This window comes from Oncorhynchus nerka, linkage group LG22 (assembly GCF_034236695.1).
Source record: "Oncorhynchus nerka isolate Pitt River linkage group LG22, Oner_Uvic_2.0, whole genome shotgun sequence".
NCBI lineage: Eukaryota > Metazoa > Chordata > Actinopteri > Salmoniformes > Salmonidae > Oncorhynchus > Oncorhynchus nerka.
This window is the reverse complement of record NC_088417.1, coordinates 85275818-85290027: the sequence shown is the minus strand read 5'-3', so window position 1 is coordinate 85290027 and position 14210 is coordinate 85275818. Positions and strand designations below refer to the sequence as shown.

The 14210-nt window shown below is 42.6% G+C and overlaps 1 protein-coding gene across 1 annotated transcript in view; it reads left to right on the top strand.

The window, feature by feature from the left end:
- The window catches only part of LOC115105913 (phosphatidylinositol transfer protein beta isoform-like), a 30987-nt gene that overhangs the window by 332 nt on the left and 16445 nt on the right, over positions 1 to 14210 (top strand). Inside the window, exons 2-3 of the mRNA XM_029628412.2 lie at positions 3401 to 3431; positions 13864 to 14009. Coding sequence (XP_029484272.1) covers positions 3401 to 3431; positions 13864 to 14009 — 177 coding nt within the window. The remainder of the gene's footprint in view (positions 1 to 3400; positions 3432 to 13863; positions 14010 to 14210) is intronic.

Genomic DNA, 14210 nt, shown 5'->3' with positions numbered 1-14210 from the left:
GCCCGTTAGCTAGCTAGTTAACTATTTGTCTTTACACCTATACAATGAGAATGGATGTTAACTAGCTAGTTAGCCAACATGGTGCCACAAGTTTAGGTAGGTCTCGTGAGTGACAGATTATCAAGGTTCCGCCACCGGGGGGCTCGTGTTTAGACCATAATAGAAATTGTCAGTAAGATGTTTATGCGCAATGGAAAAGACCATGCAATTCAAATGGCAGGTAATGCGGGACACACTACCACGCTAACTAATGTTAGTTAGCTACTGTATCCATGTAAATCGTTCACAAGCGAGTAAGCACGTAAGGTAATTGATCAGGTCGGGTGGCTAACATGCACCATGCATGACACTTAAGCTAATTACTACTAGCTAGCCCGTTATTTTTAGACCGTGTTGTGTTCAGCCTGTATTTCCTGGCGAAACATGCAACTTGCAGAGGCTTAGCCCCGTCTGACTTCCCGGGTTTCCCTGCCTGGTTTGTTACTTCAGCTGCAGCGGTTTTCATGGCAACCAAATATAGCTAGCTTCCAACCTTAAGCACAATGCCAATAGATCCCCCCATCCACCCTGTATTGCTCAATGCTGTTTCAAAAATGTTAATATGTGTATCTTTAGCTGCCCAAGACATTCCTGACCTGTTGGTCAAGAGTGCAATGACTGTCCAAGTGTGTCATCCAGATTTGATTTAGGGCTGTCTATAATTAAATTGTTCATACCCCTACAGACCCAGGCTCAAGTTGTGTGTGTGTACTGTAGTGTTGCTCAGGGTGGCACAGGACACATCCCCTATCAGTTGTCAAGACAACTAAAGCGTGCCTATTTCCTCTGAGGTATATGGGTGGGAACAGAACAGTCAGCTGGTTTATCTGATACTCCCTCAGGTGATACAGGAGTGACACCACTGGGGACATGACTAAAAGATCAATACATCTATTTGCATTTTCCAAAGTTCTTCCATGCAGCCTGCTCTGTGCTTTCCCATATCATGTTTTATGACTATCTGTGGGAATTCAGTTACCATAGCTAGGGCTTGTAATTGCTCTAATATCTAGAACCAGTATGTTGTATTGCAGTGGGCACAGTAGTTTGTGTTTCATCAATTGACCTGGTGTGTAAAGCACAGCACACTATCCGAGTACTAAATGTAACATGTCTCTTAATCACTGAAATGTCAACCTGGAGAGTGTTACTCTGCTGGACTCGACTAACTTTGAATAACTTCTGAATTTTGTAGAGGATTGAGATTGACTCTCACCTATGACAGAATCGTGCTTGGATTCTGTAAGTTTTTGAGAAATAAAAAGATAAATCATGGTTTGACTACTTTCCATAAGGGTTTGGTTGGGAGTTGGCCAGGCAGGACTAGCTTACCCTACATGGATTTGGAATATGAAGTTAAGAGAATGATTTTGAGAGGATAAGTTGTGCTCGTTTCTTATGGCCCAGAACGAGGCTTGTTCATATTGTTCTTCTTAGAGAGCATGGCAGCGGGCCTGTCTCTGTTTAATGAGTGCTATATTTTTAGACTTAGTCTAGTCTTAGTCAGTTTGACAAATATAATTAAGTCTTGGTCGCATTTTATTATTCAAATAATGATTTAGTCTAGTTATTGTCAAAATGACACAGTGGGCTGTTTTAGTCAATGAAATGTCCTTTAATTTTAGTCATCACATTTTTCCATCATTAACCTATAGTAAACATAAAACACTGACTTCCATGTCTACAAACAGCATTGTTCTACCAACATGCAGAAAAGTATAACATCCTATTGCATGATTCCCGCAGGCTCATCCTGACATGCTCAATGGGATTGAGATCTGGGCTCTTCACTGGCCATGGCAGAACACTGACATTCCTGTCTTGCAGAAAATCACATACAGAACGAGCAGTATGGCTGGTGGCATTGTCATGCTGAAGGATCATGTCAAGATGAGCCTGCAGGAAGGATGCCACATGAGGGAGGAGGATGTCTTCCCTGTAATGCACAGCGTTGAGATTGACAACAATGTTTGGAGGAAAGAGGGGGATGCTTGCAAGCCGAAGAACACCATCCCAGCTATGAAGCAGGGGGGTGGCAGCATCATGTTGTGGGGGTGCTTTGCTACAGGAGGGACTGGTGCACTTCACAAAATAGATGGCATCAGGAGGCAGGAAAATTATATGAATATATTGAAGCAACATCTCAAGACATCAGTCAGGAAGTTAAAGCTTGGTCGCAAATGGCCCTTCCAAATGGACAATGACCCCAAGCATACTTCCAAAGTTGTGGAAAAATGGCTTAAGGAAAACAAAGTCACGGTATTGGAGTGGCCATCACAAAGCCCTGACCTCAACCCTATAGAACATTTGTGGGCAGAACTGAAAAAGCATATGCGAGCAAAGAGGCCTACAAACCTGACTCAGTTACACCAGCTCTGTCAGGAGGAATGGGCTAAAATTCACCCAACTTATTGTGGGAAGCTTGTGGAAGGCTACATGAATCGTTTGACCCATGTTAAACAATTTAAAGGCAATGCTACCAAATACTAATTGAGTGTATGTAAACTTCTGACCCACTGGGAATGTGATGAAAAATAAAAGCTGAAAGTCATTGTCTACTATTATTCTGACATTTCACATTCTTAAAATAAAGTGGTGATCCTAACTGACCCAAGACAGGCAATTTTTACTAGGATTAAACGTCAGGAATTGTGAAAAACTGAGTTGAAATATATTTGGCGAAGGTGTATGTAAACTTCCAACTTCAACTGTATATGCTGCCCCCGTGTTTACATATGGGGAAGTTGCTATAAGAGGTGAGGTAAATGGAGGAAGCAGCTATCGGCCTAGGTAATACAGTTGGGTGATATAGCTAGGACGTAAATTATTCCCAAAAGGCTTGAACATTTGAAAAGAACTGTAGGCCCATCTCTTCAACCCCATGAACAAGCACCAAAATAAAATGTTCAGCTGAAGTCAACTGTGTGGAGAAATTGTCAGTTCATTGTTCAGCTCAGTGGTCTAGATGATGAACAGACGAAGTCTCACTATGTGCGGGGTTACTGGAGGTCACACCTGGCTCTGGTTGAACTTAGCCAAGTCAGGCTGAGGTGTGCAGGTGGACATTTTTATAGGGATGAATCTTGTCTTGACTATACCGTTAAAATGTTTTTATCATTAAAAGAGAAATGAACTGTTCTAATTTAAGCCATAAGGTTAGATGTTATGACTTTGTGGCTAGGCCAGCTAGTTACCACCCTGCAGGGCTGCCTCCAGGTCAAGATTCCTCCCAATAAATGCCAACCTGCCTGTGGCATGAGTTGTGGTGTTCTGCAAGGGAATGGTTTCTGGTCTCTTTGTGTGACACTGGTAGAAAGTTTATTTCTTCTGTTTGCTGATGTTTTTTTTTACTCTCTCACAGCCGCGTGATCCTACCGATCTCTGTGCAAGAGGTGAGTAACACGATGTCATTACCCACGTACACACCACCCCATTTTTACATTTACATTACATTTAAGTCATTTAGCAGACGCTCTTATCCAGAGCGACTTACAAATTGGTGCGTTCACCTTAAGACATCCAGTGGAACAGCCACTTTACAATAGTGCATCTAAATATTTTAAGGGGGGGGGTGAGAAGGATTACTTTATCCTATCCTAGGTATTCCTGAAAGAGGTGGGGTTTCAGGTGTCTCCGGAAGGTGGTGATTGACTCCGCTGTCCTGGCGTCGTGAGGGAGTTTGTTCCACCATTGGGGGGCCAGAGCAGCGAACAGTTTTGACTGGGCTGAGCGGGAACTGCACTTCCTCAGTGGTAGGGAGGCGAGCAGGCCAGAGGTGGATGAACGCAGTGCCCTTGTTTGGGTGTAGGGCCTGATCAGAGCCTGGAGGTACTGAGGTGCCGTTCCCCTCACAGCTCCGTAGGCAAGCACCATGGTCTTGTAGCGGATGCGAGCTTCAACTGGAAGCCAGTGGAGAGAGCGGAGGAGCGGGGTGACGTGAGAGACGTGTTCTGGGTATAGATGCTACTGTTGGTACTCACATGTTTTTCTGAGTGTAGATGCTACTGTTAGCGGCTAACTTGTTGGCCTCAGAGAGCTCGGTGATCCGCTGCTCCAGATTCTTCATCTTGGAGTCCATGGCGTTGATGGTCGCTTTCTGTTCACTGTATCTATGACTTTGGAAGGCCTACCTATTTCCCCAACTATCCCTCAGGCAGAGAGAGGAAGGAACGCCCTGGATGGTGCAACTGGCAAACACCTCTGACAGAATCAGGGTTCTTTGTCTATCATCCAACTGGATTAGAACACCCATAAAACCCCCCAAAAGGACAATTAGGTCAAACCAGAAACTGCAAAAAAATAAAAAATAAAAATAAAAATGCAGAAAATGTTGATGCTTGTCAACCTAGCTTGAGTTGCCCGTTACATTATATAAAATATTTGTCAGATACAGCGACAATGTTTGACTTGTCATCAATGCTTTTCAATTACTTTTTTTTTTTTTCTCCCAAAACAGTAGGCCTATGTATTTCTAGGTCAAACTGAGTCAGCTCAAACCAGAGAAAAGCTCATAAACCTGTGAAATATTTGAGCCCTTAAAGCCTAAGTGAAATATGAAAATACATCTAATCTAAATGTGCTTATTCTATCCTAGTTGTAAGATTATAATACTCTATCTTAGTCAAATAGTTTGCACCTAAACTATGGAGGCAGTAACATACTGTAATAGGACATTTGATCAAATCAAAATAAATTCTTCCTAATGTGGCTGCATGGAAGATTAAAATCAGTTGCTTGTACCTTTGTAAATGTTATTCAGATTTAAAAGGTAGGATGCATGAGTTTTTATTCACCAAAGTAACAGCAGTGTAGTCAAAGACAGTTGTCGTCACGATCTGGTTGCCTAGAACTACAAACAGTTAAAAGTAAAAAAAAAAAAAAAAAACATTTATTAACTTATTTCCGGATATCTGCTACCCACGACATTTCTCAACTTTTTGTTTTTGCTAGTTTCCTGCTTTCATGCAAGTCTGTACATGCATGAAAGCAGGTCATAAATGCTGTTTGCCTTGATATGACCTTTTTCTGAGAAGCTATTTGTCAGACATGCCTTTCTCTCCACTGCATTCCATTTACCCTTATTTCTCGGGGTCATGCTGCCGTCGGTGTTTTAACTCCAGCCTTGAGAGATGTGATGTTGTCCTGCAGCATGGGATGTAACAGCAGCAGCCCATAAAGGTTTTAGTGCAGTACTCGGTGTGACAGCTGTAACGTCATCAGCCTGGTGGGGTCAATTTATCCTGACAGTAAAGGCTATTTACCCAAAGAGTCAGGCTCTACTAACTGAAGGAGACGATTCAATCACCTAACTTCCATGTAAAGATTTACCTCAGGGCGGCAGGTGTCCCAGCAGTTAAGAGAGTTGGGTAAATAAACTAAAGGTTGCTGGTTCAAATCCCGGAGTGAACTAGGTGAAAAATCTGTCTATGTTCCCTAGAGCAAGGCACTTAACCCTAATTGGTCACTCTGGAGAAGTGTCTGCTAAATGACTAAAATGTGTGGTTGTAATTCCAACTACTATAGTTAAATGTATTAATGATATGGAGTAAGTTGGCCTTTATTGATCCCCAGGCAGAGTTGTAGATGCTCGTGTAAAATTCCATTAGTCTAGCTGTTCGCCTTCCCCGTTACCTCTAGATGAGCCCAGGGTATCAAACAAAGCATTAGATTTATAGTGTTGCAAATTCATTTCAGCCACCAGCAATTCACACCTAGGTGTTGTTTAGCATACCTCTGACCTTTGTGTGTTTTAGACTCTAGAGAAACAGTAGCTCTGTTACTGGGATTGACGACCCCAGCCTGTAGAACAGCAGGTCAGACCTCATAAGATGCTGCAGAATGCTTTCTCTCTTCCTTCCTCCCTCTCTCTCCCTTGGAATCAATTCCAATCAAGCCAGATACATTGCAGCCACTGACCCACGGTTCCAGTTTATCTGAGAACCTCCATTCGTCATCTCTTGTCCCTTAAGTGGAACCCTGTGTTAGTGATGCACCGATATGACATTTTTGGCCGATACTGATATACAATATTTTCCTTGCCCCCCAAAAATGATACCGATATTTACAATTTTAGCAGCCTTTTAAGCATTCTAGTACAGTTAAATAGTTAACACGCACACATGGACGCAGCGGTCTAAGACACTGCATCTCAGTGCAGGAGGTGTCACTACAGTCCCTGGTTCGAATCCAGGCTGTATCACATCTAGCCGTGATTGGGAGTCCCATAGGGCTGTGCACAATTGGCCCAGCGTCGTCCAGGTTTGGCCCGGGGTAGGCCGTTATTGTAAATAAGAATGAATTCTTAACTGACTTGCCTAGTTAAATACAGGTTACACACACACACCCCACACTGGCCAAAAAGTTATTTTGCTGGCAATTACGCATGTCCCCTTAACCAGTAAAACATCATCAAAACCTATTTCTTTCACTAACTTGCTGTGCTGTTTCGTTGTTCATTTCATATGTCACAACGATTCATCGATATGTATGCTATGGTGCTGGTAAAGTTGTCTGGCGCACCTACAGTGCTGGTCATAAAAAAAATGCCAGCTAGCTCATGGATGCAAAAATGTTCTTCCCCAAAAACATAGCAAAACGACATCTGTTTCAGTAACTATAGGTAGCTAGCTAACTATATAGCTAGGTGTCATCTAAAATAACTCTAATTTATAGGACAGTTCTTAGTTGATTAATGGTGGTTGGACCCATCTATGTGAAGCTAACCACAATAAGGATTAGCCACAATAGAGGACTTTGCGGTTAGCCTTCAAAATAAAAGTATGTCATTGACAGTGATGCAAATTAATACAAATAGTAGAATTATGCCATAATTGAATAGATAATGCTAAACAAGATTGGGATGTTGTTTATATAAAATCAACAAAATACATTTTGTTAGTTTGACAAAATTCAGTTGAAATCACACTGGATATATTATACTTTAGACTTGCATTGGGGCATACTTATTTCACTGTACAGCCTTACCTATGGATTGTGGATAAATGGAATGGGATATCCGTCTACTCAGTGATACCCAGAGACCATTAGCGTCGTAGCTCTTATTGCGGGACTCTGAAACAACTGAATTGAGCAACATCTATTATTAACCTATGTGTATTGAATACTATTCCCGAGGAAAAACAATACTGTGTGAATGTTTTAGTCTAATAACTCTGAGGAGGACGTTGGGGAAAAAATATCTTTGGTATTGAGTAGACCGATACCCCATTTCATTGATCCCCAATCCTTAGGTAAAACTGTATAGTGCAATATGAATGTCAATACACACAATATGATAACTGGGGAGGTGATTTCACACAGTCACAGTCCCGCGAAAGAGCTACACCGCTAATATTTGCATAAACTCTTAACAGTTGTGTTCTGTGGGTGTCACCGAGTAGATTGATACCCCATTTCATTGCTTCACATTCCAGCCTTGTTTAACATTATCTAGTCTAAATATGGCATGATTCCACCCCTCTGTATCACTTTCAAAGGGGTACCTTTATTTTGAAGGCAAAACGCAAATTCCACTATTGCGCCTAATCCTTATTGTGGCGAGCTTCACAACACATAACCCAGTCCGTTCGAGCCCACTACCCAGATGAAGCTAACTGACTGCTTATAACGTTAGCTTTGGGCAACAGGGTTAAGGAGCAGGCTAGCTATTTATTTTCATGAACTGAAGTTCAATTTCAACAGGCGAACAACAAGTGGAAACCTAGCTAATACTTACTTACAAGGATTCCTAAATCATTGCTAAGAATAATGAAATTGACTGCAGTTTCTACTGGTCATTGTTTTCAGTCTGGTTGTATTGGTGCTAGCTAGGTACCAAGCTAAAACTAGCCAGCTAACCCAGAAGTTGCGGTCGAACAAACAATGCTTTATTACCAATGTGGTGTTGTAAACACATCGTTCGTGGCTGGTGTTTGCTTGTTTGCAGACTTTTTGTCCAGCTTTGACAGTGCTACTTATTAGTAGTGGTGGTGCTTGGCTTGCGCACGCAAATTCAGAACACACAACATTCTATAATGGTAGTGTGTTATTTGACCTTTATCTTTTTTGACACGCAAAGACCCAACCGGCGTTCCATAGTATGTCATGAAGCTAATAGCAGTGACGCTATTACTGTGTAACTCCGGTAGGGCAACGTGTACCGGTGCTCGACATGGTCAGCGAAAGCCAACATCACCCACGACGGAGAACGGTTGATTGTCAAGGGCAATGAATTCCATTATCTTGGAGGTAATGGATTTCACCTTTGTGTTAGGAATGAAACTAGGCATAGGGCCGATACCGATTTTGGCATTTTTAGCTAATATCGGCCGATTCCAATATGTTCAACGATATATCGTGCATCCATACCCTGTGTGTGTGTGTTGTTTAAAGAAAAACAGGATGGATGGGGGGTCAGAATTGGTCCGGTGACTGTATTGGACCTCTCTCTCTCTATGGCACTGTCAATGTTCTCTCTATCTCGCTCTCCCCCAAACAATTCACAGATTTGTGTTGTCCTGCTCCTAGCCCATAAAGTCACAACCTCTGTCCTGATATGTTTAGTGTAACCTTTATTTAACTAGGCAGGTCAGTTAAGAACAAAGTATTATTTACAATGACTGCCTACACCAGCCAAACCCAGATGACGCTGGGCAAATTGTGCGCCGCCCTATGGGACGCCCAATCACGGCCAGTTGTAATACAGCCTGGAATCGAGCCATGGTGACTGTAGTGACGCCTCTAGCACTGAGATGCAGTGCCTTAGACCACTGCACCGCTTGGGAGCCCATTTAGAGAGTTCATGTGTGTGAAATTCCATTAGCTGTCCGTATCCCAAGTCACTAACACTTAATTTGGCTGCTCATAAACCATATAAACATAACATCAAATAAACGTACACATCCCATTTACCAATAACGGGGATTCTGTCTGTTAGGATCGGTTAGTGATTCGCTGAATTGTTTTGTGCTACTGTGACACTTTGATGTTTTTTTATATATATATATATATATACACTGCTCAAAAAAATAAAGGGAACACTAAAATAACACTAGATCTGAATGAATGAAATATTCATTTTTATTTACATAGTTGAATGTGCTGACAACAAAATCACACAAAAATGATCAATGGAAATCAAATTTATCAACCCATGGAGGTCTGGATTTGGAGTCACACTCAAAATTAAAGTGGAAAACCACACTACAGGCTGATCCAACTTTGATGTAATGTCCTTAAAACAAGTCAAAATGAGGCTCAGTAGTGTGTGTGGCCTCCACGTGCCTGTATGGCCTCCCTACAACGCCTGGGCATGCTCCTGATGAGGTGGCGGATGGTCTCCTGAGGGATCTCCTCCCAGACCTGGACTAAAGCATCCGCCAACTCCTGGACAGTCTGTGGTGCAACGTGGCGTTGGTGGATGGAGCGAGACATGATGTCCAAGATGTGCTCAATTGGATTCAGGTCTGGGGAACGGGCGGGCCAGTCTATAGCATCAATGCCTTCCTCTTGCAGGAACTGCTGACACACTCCAGCCACATGAGTTCTAGCATTGTCTTGCATTAGGAGGAACCCAGGGCCAACCGCACCAGCATATGGTCTCACAAGGGGTTTGAGGATTTCATCTCGGTACCTAATGGCAGTCAGGCTACCTCTGGCGAGCACATGGAGGGCTGTGCGGCCCCCCAAAGAAATGCCACCCCACAACATGACTGACCTACCGCCAAACCGGTCATGCTGGAGGATGTTGCAGGCAGCAGAACGTTCTCCACGGCGTCTCCAGACTGTCACGTCTGTCACATGTGCTCAGTGTGAACCTGCTTTCATCTGTGAAGAGCAAAGGGCGCCAGTGGCGAATTTGCCAATCTTGGTGTTCTCTGGCAAATGCCAAACGTCCTGCACGATGTTGGGCTGTAAGCACAACCCCCACCTGTGGACGTCGGGCCCTCATACCATCCTCATGGAGTCTGTTTCTGACTGTTTGAGCAGACACATGCACATTTGTGGCCTGCTGGAGGCCATTTTGCAGGGCTCTGGCAGTGCTCCTCCTTGCACAAAGGCGGAGGTAGTGGTCCTGCTGCTGGGTTGTTGCCCTCCTACCGCCTCCTCCACATCTCCTGATGTACTGGCCTGTCTCCTGGTAGCGCCTCCATGCTCTGGACACTACGCTGACAGACACAGCAAACCTTCTTGCCACAGCTCGTATTGATGTGCCATCCTGGATGAGCTGCACTACCTGAGCCACTTGAGTTGTGAGTTGTAGACTCCGTCTTATGCTATCACTAGAGTGAAAGCACCACCAGCATTCAAAAGTGACCAAAACATCAGCCAGGAAGCATAGGAACTGAGAAGTGGTCTGTGGTCACCACCTGCAGAACCACTCCTTTATTGGGGGTGTCTTGCTAATTGCCTATAATTTCCACCTGTTGTCTATTCCATTTGCACAACAGCATGTGAAATTTATTGTCAATCAGTGTTGCTTCCTAAGTGGACAGTTTGATTTCACAAAAGTGTGATTGACTTGGAGTTACATTGTGTTGTTTAAGTGTTCCCTTTATTTTTTTGAGCAGTGTATATATATATATAAAACACACACACACCACACACAGTGGCAAGAAAAAGTATGTGAACCCTTTGGAAATACCTGGATTTCTACATAAATTGGTCATACAATTTGATCTGATCTTCATCTAGGTCACAACAATAGACAAACACAGTCTGCTTAAACTAATAACACACAAACAATTATACATATTCATGTCTTTATTGAACACACCATGTAAACATTCACAGGGTGAAAAAAAAATATGTGAACCCTTGGATTTAATAACTGGTGGACCCTCCTTTGGCAGCAATAACCTCAACGTTTTCTGTATTTGCGGATCAGACCTGCACAACGGTCAGGAGGAATTTTGGACCATTCCTCTGTACAAAACTCTTTCAGTTCAGCAATATTCTTGGCATGTCACCGTGAACTGCTCTCTTGAGGTCATGCCACAGCATCTCTTATCGGGTTGAAGTCAGGACTCTGACTGGGCCACTCCAGAAGGCCTATTTTCTTCTGTTGATTTACTTCTGTGTTTTGGATCGTTGTCCTGTTGCATCACACAACTTCTGTTGAGCTTCAATTGGCGGACAGATAGCCTAACATTCTCCTGCAAAATGTCTTGAAAGACTTGGGAATTCATTTTTTCGTTGACGATAGCAAGCTGTCCAGGCCCTGAGGCCAAAGCAGCCCCAAACCATGATGCTCCCTCCACCATACTTTACAGTTGGGATGTGATGATGTTGGTGTGCTATGCCATTTTGTTCTCCACACATAGTGTTGTGTGTTCCTTCCAAACAACTCAACTTTAGTTTAATCTGTCCACAGAATAAGTTTGCCAGTAGCACATCCAGGTGCACTTTTGAACAATTCAGACGTGCAGCAATGTTTTTTTTGGACAGCAGTTGCTTCTTCCGTGATGTCCTCCAATGAACACCATTATTGTTTAGTGTTTTACATATCGTAGACTCGTCAACGGAGATGTTAGCATGTTCTAGAGATTTCTGTAAGTCTTTAGCTGACACTCTAGGATTCTTCCTAACCTCATTGAGCATTCTGCGCTGTGCTCTTGCAGTCATCTTCGCAGGACAGCCACTCCTAGGGAGAGAAGCAGCAGTGCTGAACTTTCTCCATTTATAGACAATTTATCTTACTCTGGACTGGTGAACATCAAGACTTTTAGAGATACTTTTTTTTTTACCCTTTCCAGCTTTATGCAAGTCAACAATTCTTAATCTTAGGTCTTCTGAGATCTCTTTTGTTTGAGGCATGGTTCACATCATCTTGTGAACAGCAAACTCAAATTTTGTGAGTTTTTTTTATAGGGCAAGGCAGCTCTAACCAACATCTCCAATCACATCTCATTGATTGGACTCCAGGTTAGCTGACTCCTGATCAAATTAGCTTTTGGAGAAGTCATTAGCCTAGGGTTTCACATACAGTTTGAAGTTTACATTTAAACTCCGTTTTTCACAATTCCTGACATTTAATCCTAGTAAAGATTCCCTGTCTTAGGTCAGTTAGGATCACCAGTTTATTTTAAGAATGTGAAATGTCAGAATAATAGTAGAGAGTGATTGATTTCAGCTTATATTTCTTTCATCACATTCCCAGTTGGTCAGAAGTTTACATACACTCAATTAGTATTTGGTAGCATTGTCTTTACATTGTTTAACTTGGGTCAAACGTTTTGGGTAGGCTTCCACAAGCTTCCCACAATAAGTTGGGTGAATTTTGGCCCATTCCTCCTGACAGAGCTGGTGTAACTGAGTCAGGTTTGTAGGCCTCTTTGCTCGCACACGCTTTTTCAGTTCTGCCCACAAATTTTCTATAGGTTTGAGGTCAGGGCTTTGTGATGGCCACTCCAATACCTTCACTTTGTTGTCCTTAAGCCATTTTGCCACAACTTTGGAAGTATGCTTGGGGTCATTGTCCATTTGGAAGACCCATTTGCGACCAAGCTTTAACTTCCTGACTGATGTCTTGATGTTGCTTCAATATATTCACATCATTTTCCTGCCTCCTGATGCCATCTATTTTGTGGATTGCACCAGTCCCTCCTGCAGCACAGCACCTCCACAACATGATGCTGCCACCTCCGTGCTTCACGGTTGGGATGGTGTTCTTTTGCTTGCAAGCCTCCCCCTTTTTCCTCCAAACATATTGATGGTCATTATGGCCAAACAGTTATATTTTTGTTTCATCAGACCAGAGGACATTTCTCCAAAAAGCACGATCTTTGTCCCCATGTGCAGTTGCAAACCGTAGTCTGGCTTTTTTAAGGCGGTTTTGGAGAAGTGGCTTCTTCCTTGCTGAGCGGCCTTTCAGGTTATGTCGATATAGGACTCGTTTTACTGTGGATATTGATACTTTTGTACCTGTTTCCTCCAGCATCTTCACAGGGTCCTTTTCTGTTCTGGGATTGATTTGCACTTTTCGCACCAAAATACGTTCATCTCTAGGAGACAGAACGCGACTCCTTTCTGAGCGGTATGACAGCTGCGTGGCCCCATGGTGTTTATACTTGCGTACTATTGTTTGTACAAATGAATGTGGCACCTTCAGGCGTTTGGATATTGCTCCCAAGGATGAACCAGACTTGTGGAGGTCTACAAAAAAAAAAAATCTGAGGTCTTGGCTGATTTCTATTGATTTTCCCATGATGTCAAGCAAAGAGGCACTGAGTTTGAAGGTAGGCCTTGAAATACATCCACAGGGATATCTCCAATTGACTCAAATGATGTCAATTAGCCTATCAGAAGCTAAATAACATCATTTTCTGGAATTTTTCAAGCTGTTAAAGGCAGAGTCAACTTAGTGTATTGTAACTTCTGACCCACTGGAATTGTGATACAGTGAATTATAAGTGAAATAATCTGTCTGTAAACAACTGTTGGAAAAATTACTTGTCATGCACAAAGTAGATGCCCTAACTAACTTGCTAAAACTATAGTTTGTTAACAAGAAATTTGTGGAGAGGTTGAAAAACTAGTTTAAATGACTCCAACCGAAGTGTATGTAAACTTCCGACTTCAACTGTACGTTTTCCAACCTACTCTGTGAATGTTTTAAATGATGTATTCAATATAGACAAGAAAAATACATGTATTTGTGTGTTATTAGTTCAGGCACACTATGTTTGTCCATTGTTGTGATCAGATCAAATTTGATGACCAATTTATGTAGAAATCCAGGTAATTCCAAAGGGTTCACATACTTTTTCTTGTCAGTGTATATATTATGTGACCAGTTTCTCTGTGCTCTCTTTTTCTGTGTTGCAGTACCAAGTTGGTCAGCTGTTCACCGTAGCTGAGGCCAGTAAGAATGAGACGGGGGGAGGAGAAGGCATTGAGGTGCTGATAAATGAACCCTATGAGGAAGAGGGAGAGAAGGGACAGTACACACATAAAGTTTACCATCTGAAGAGGTACAGTAGTACATGCACACAGACATACATCTGCCACCTAAGAGATGCATACACTGGGTGAGGATGAAGAGGAGAATACAGACATACACACAAATGCAAGGTTTCCCAAACTTTGTCCTGGGGCCTGCCCTGGGTGCATGTTTTGTTTTTGCCCTAGCACTACACAACTGATTCAAATAATGAAAGATTGATGATGAGTTG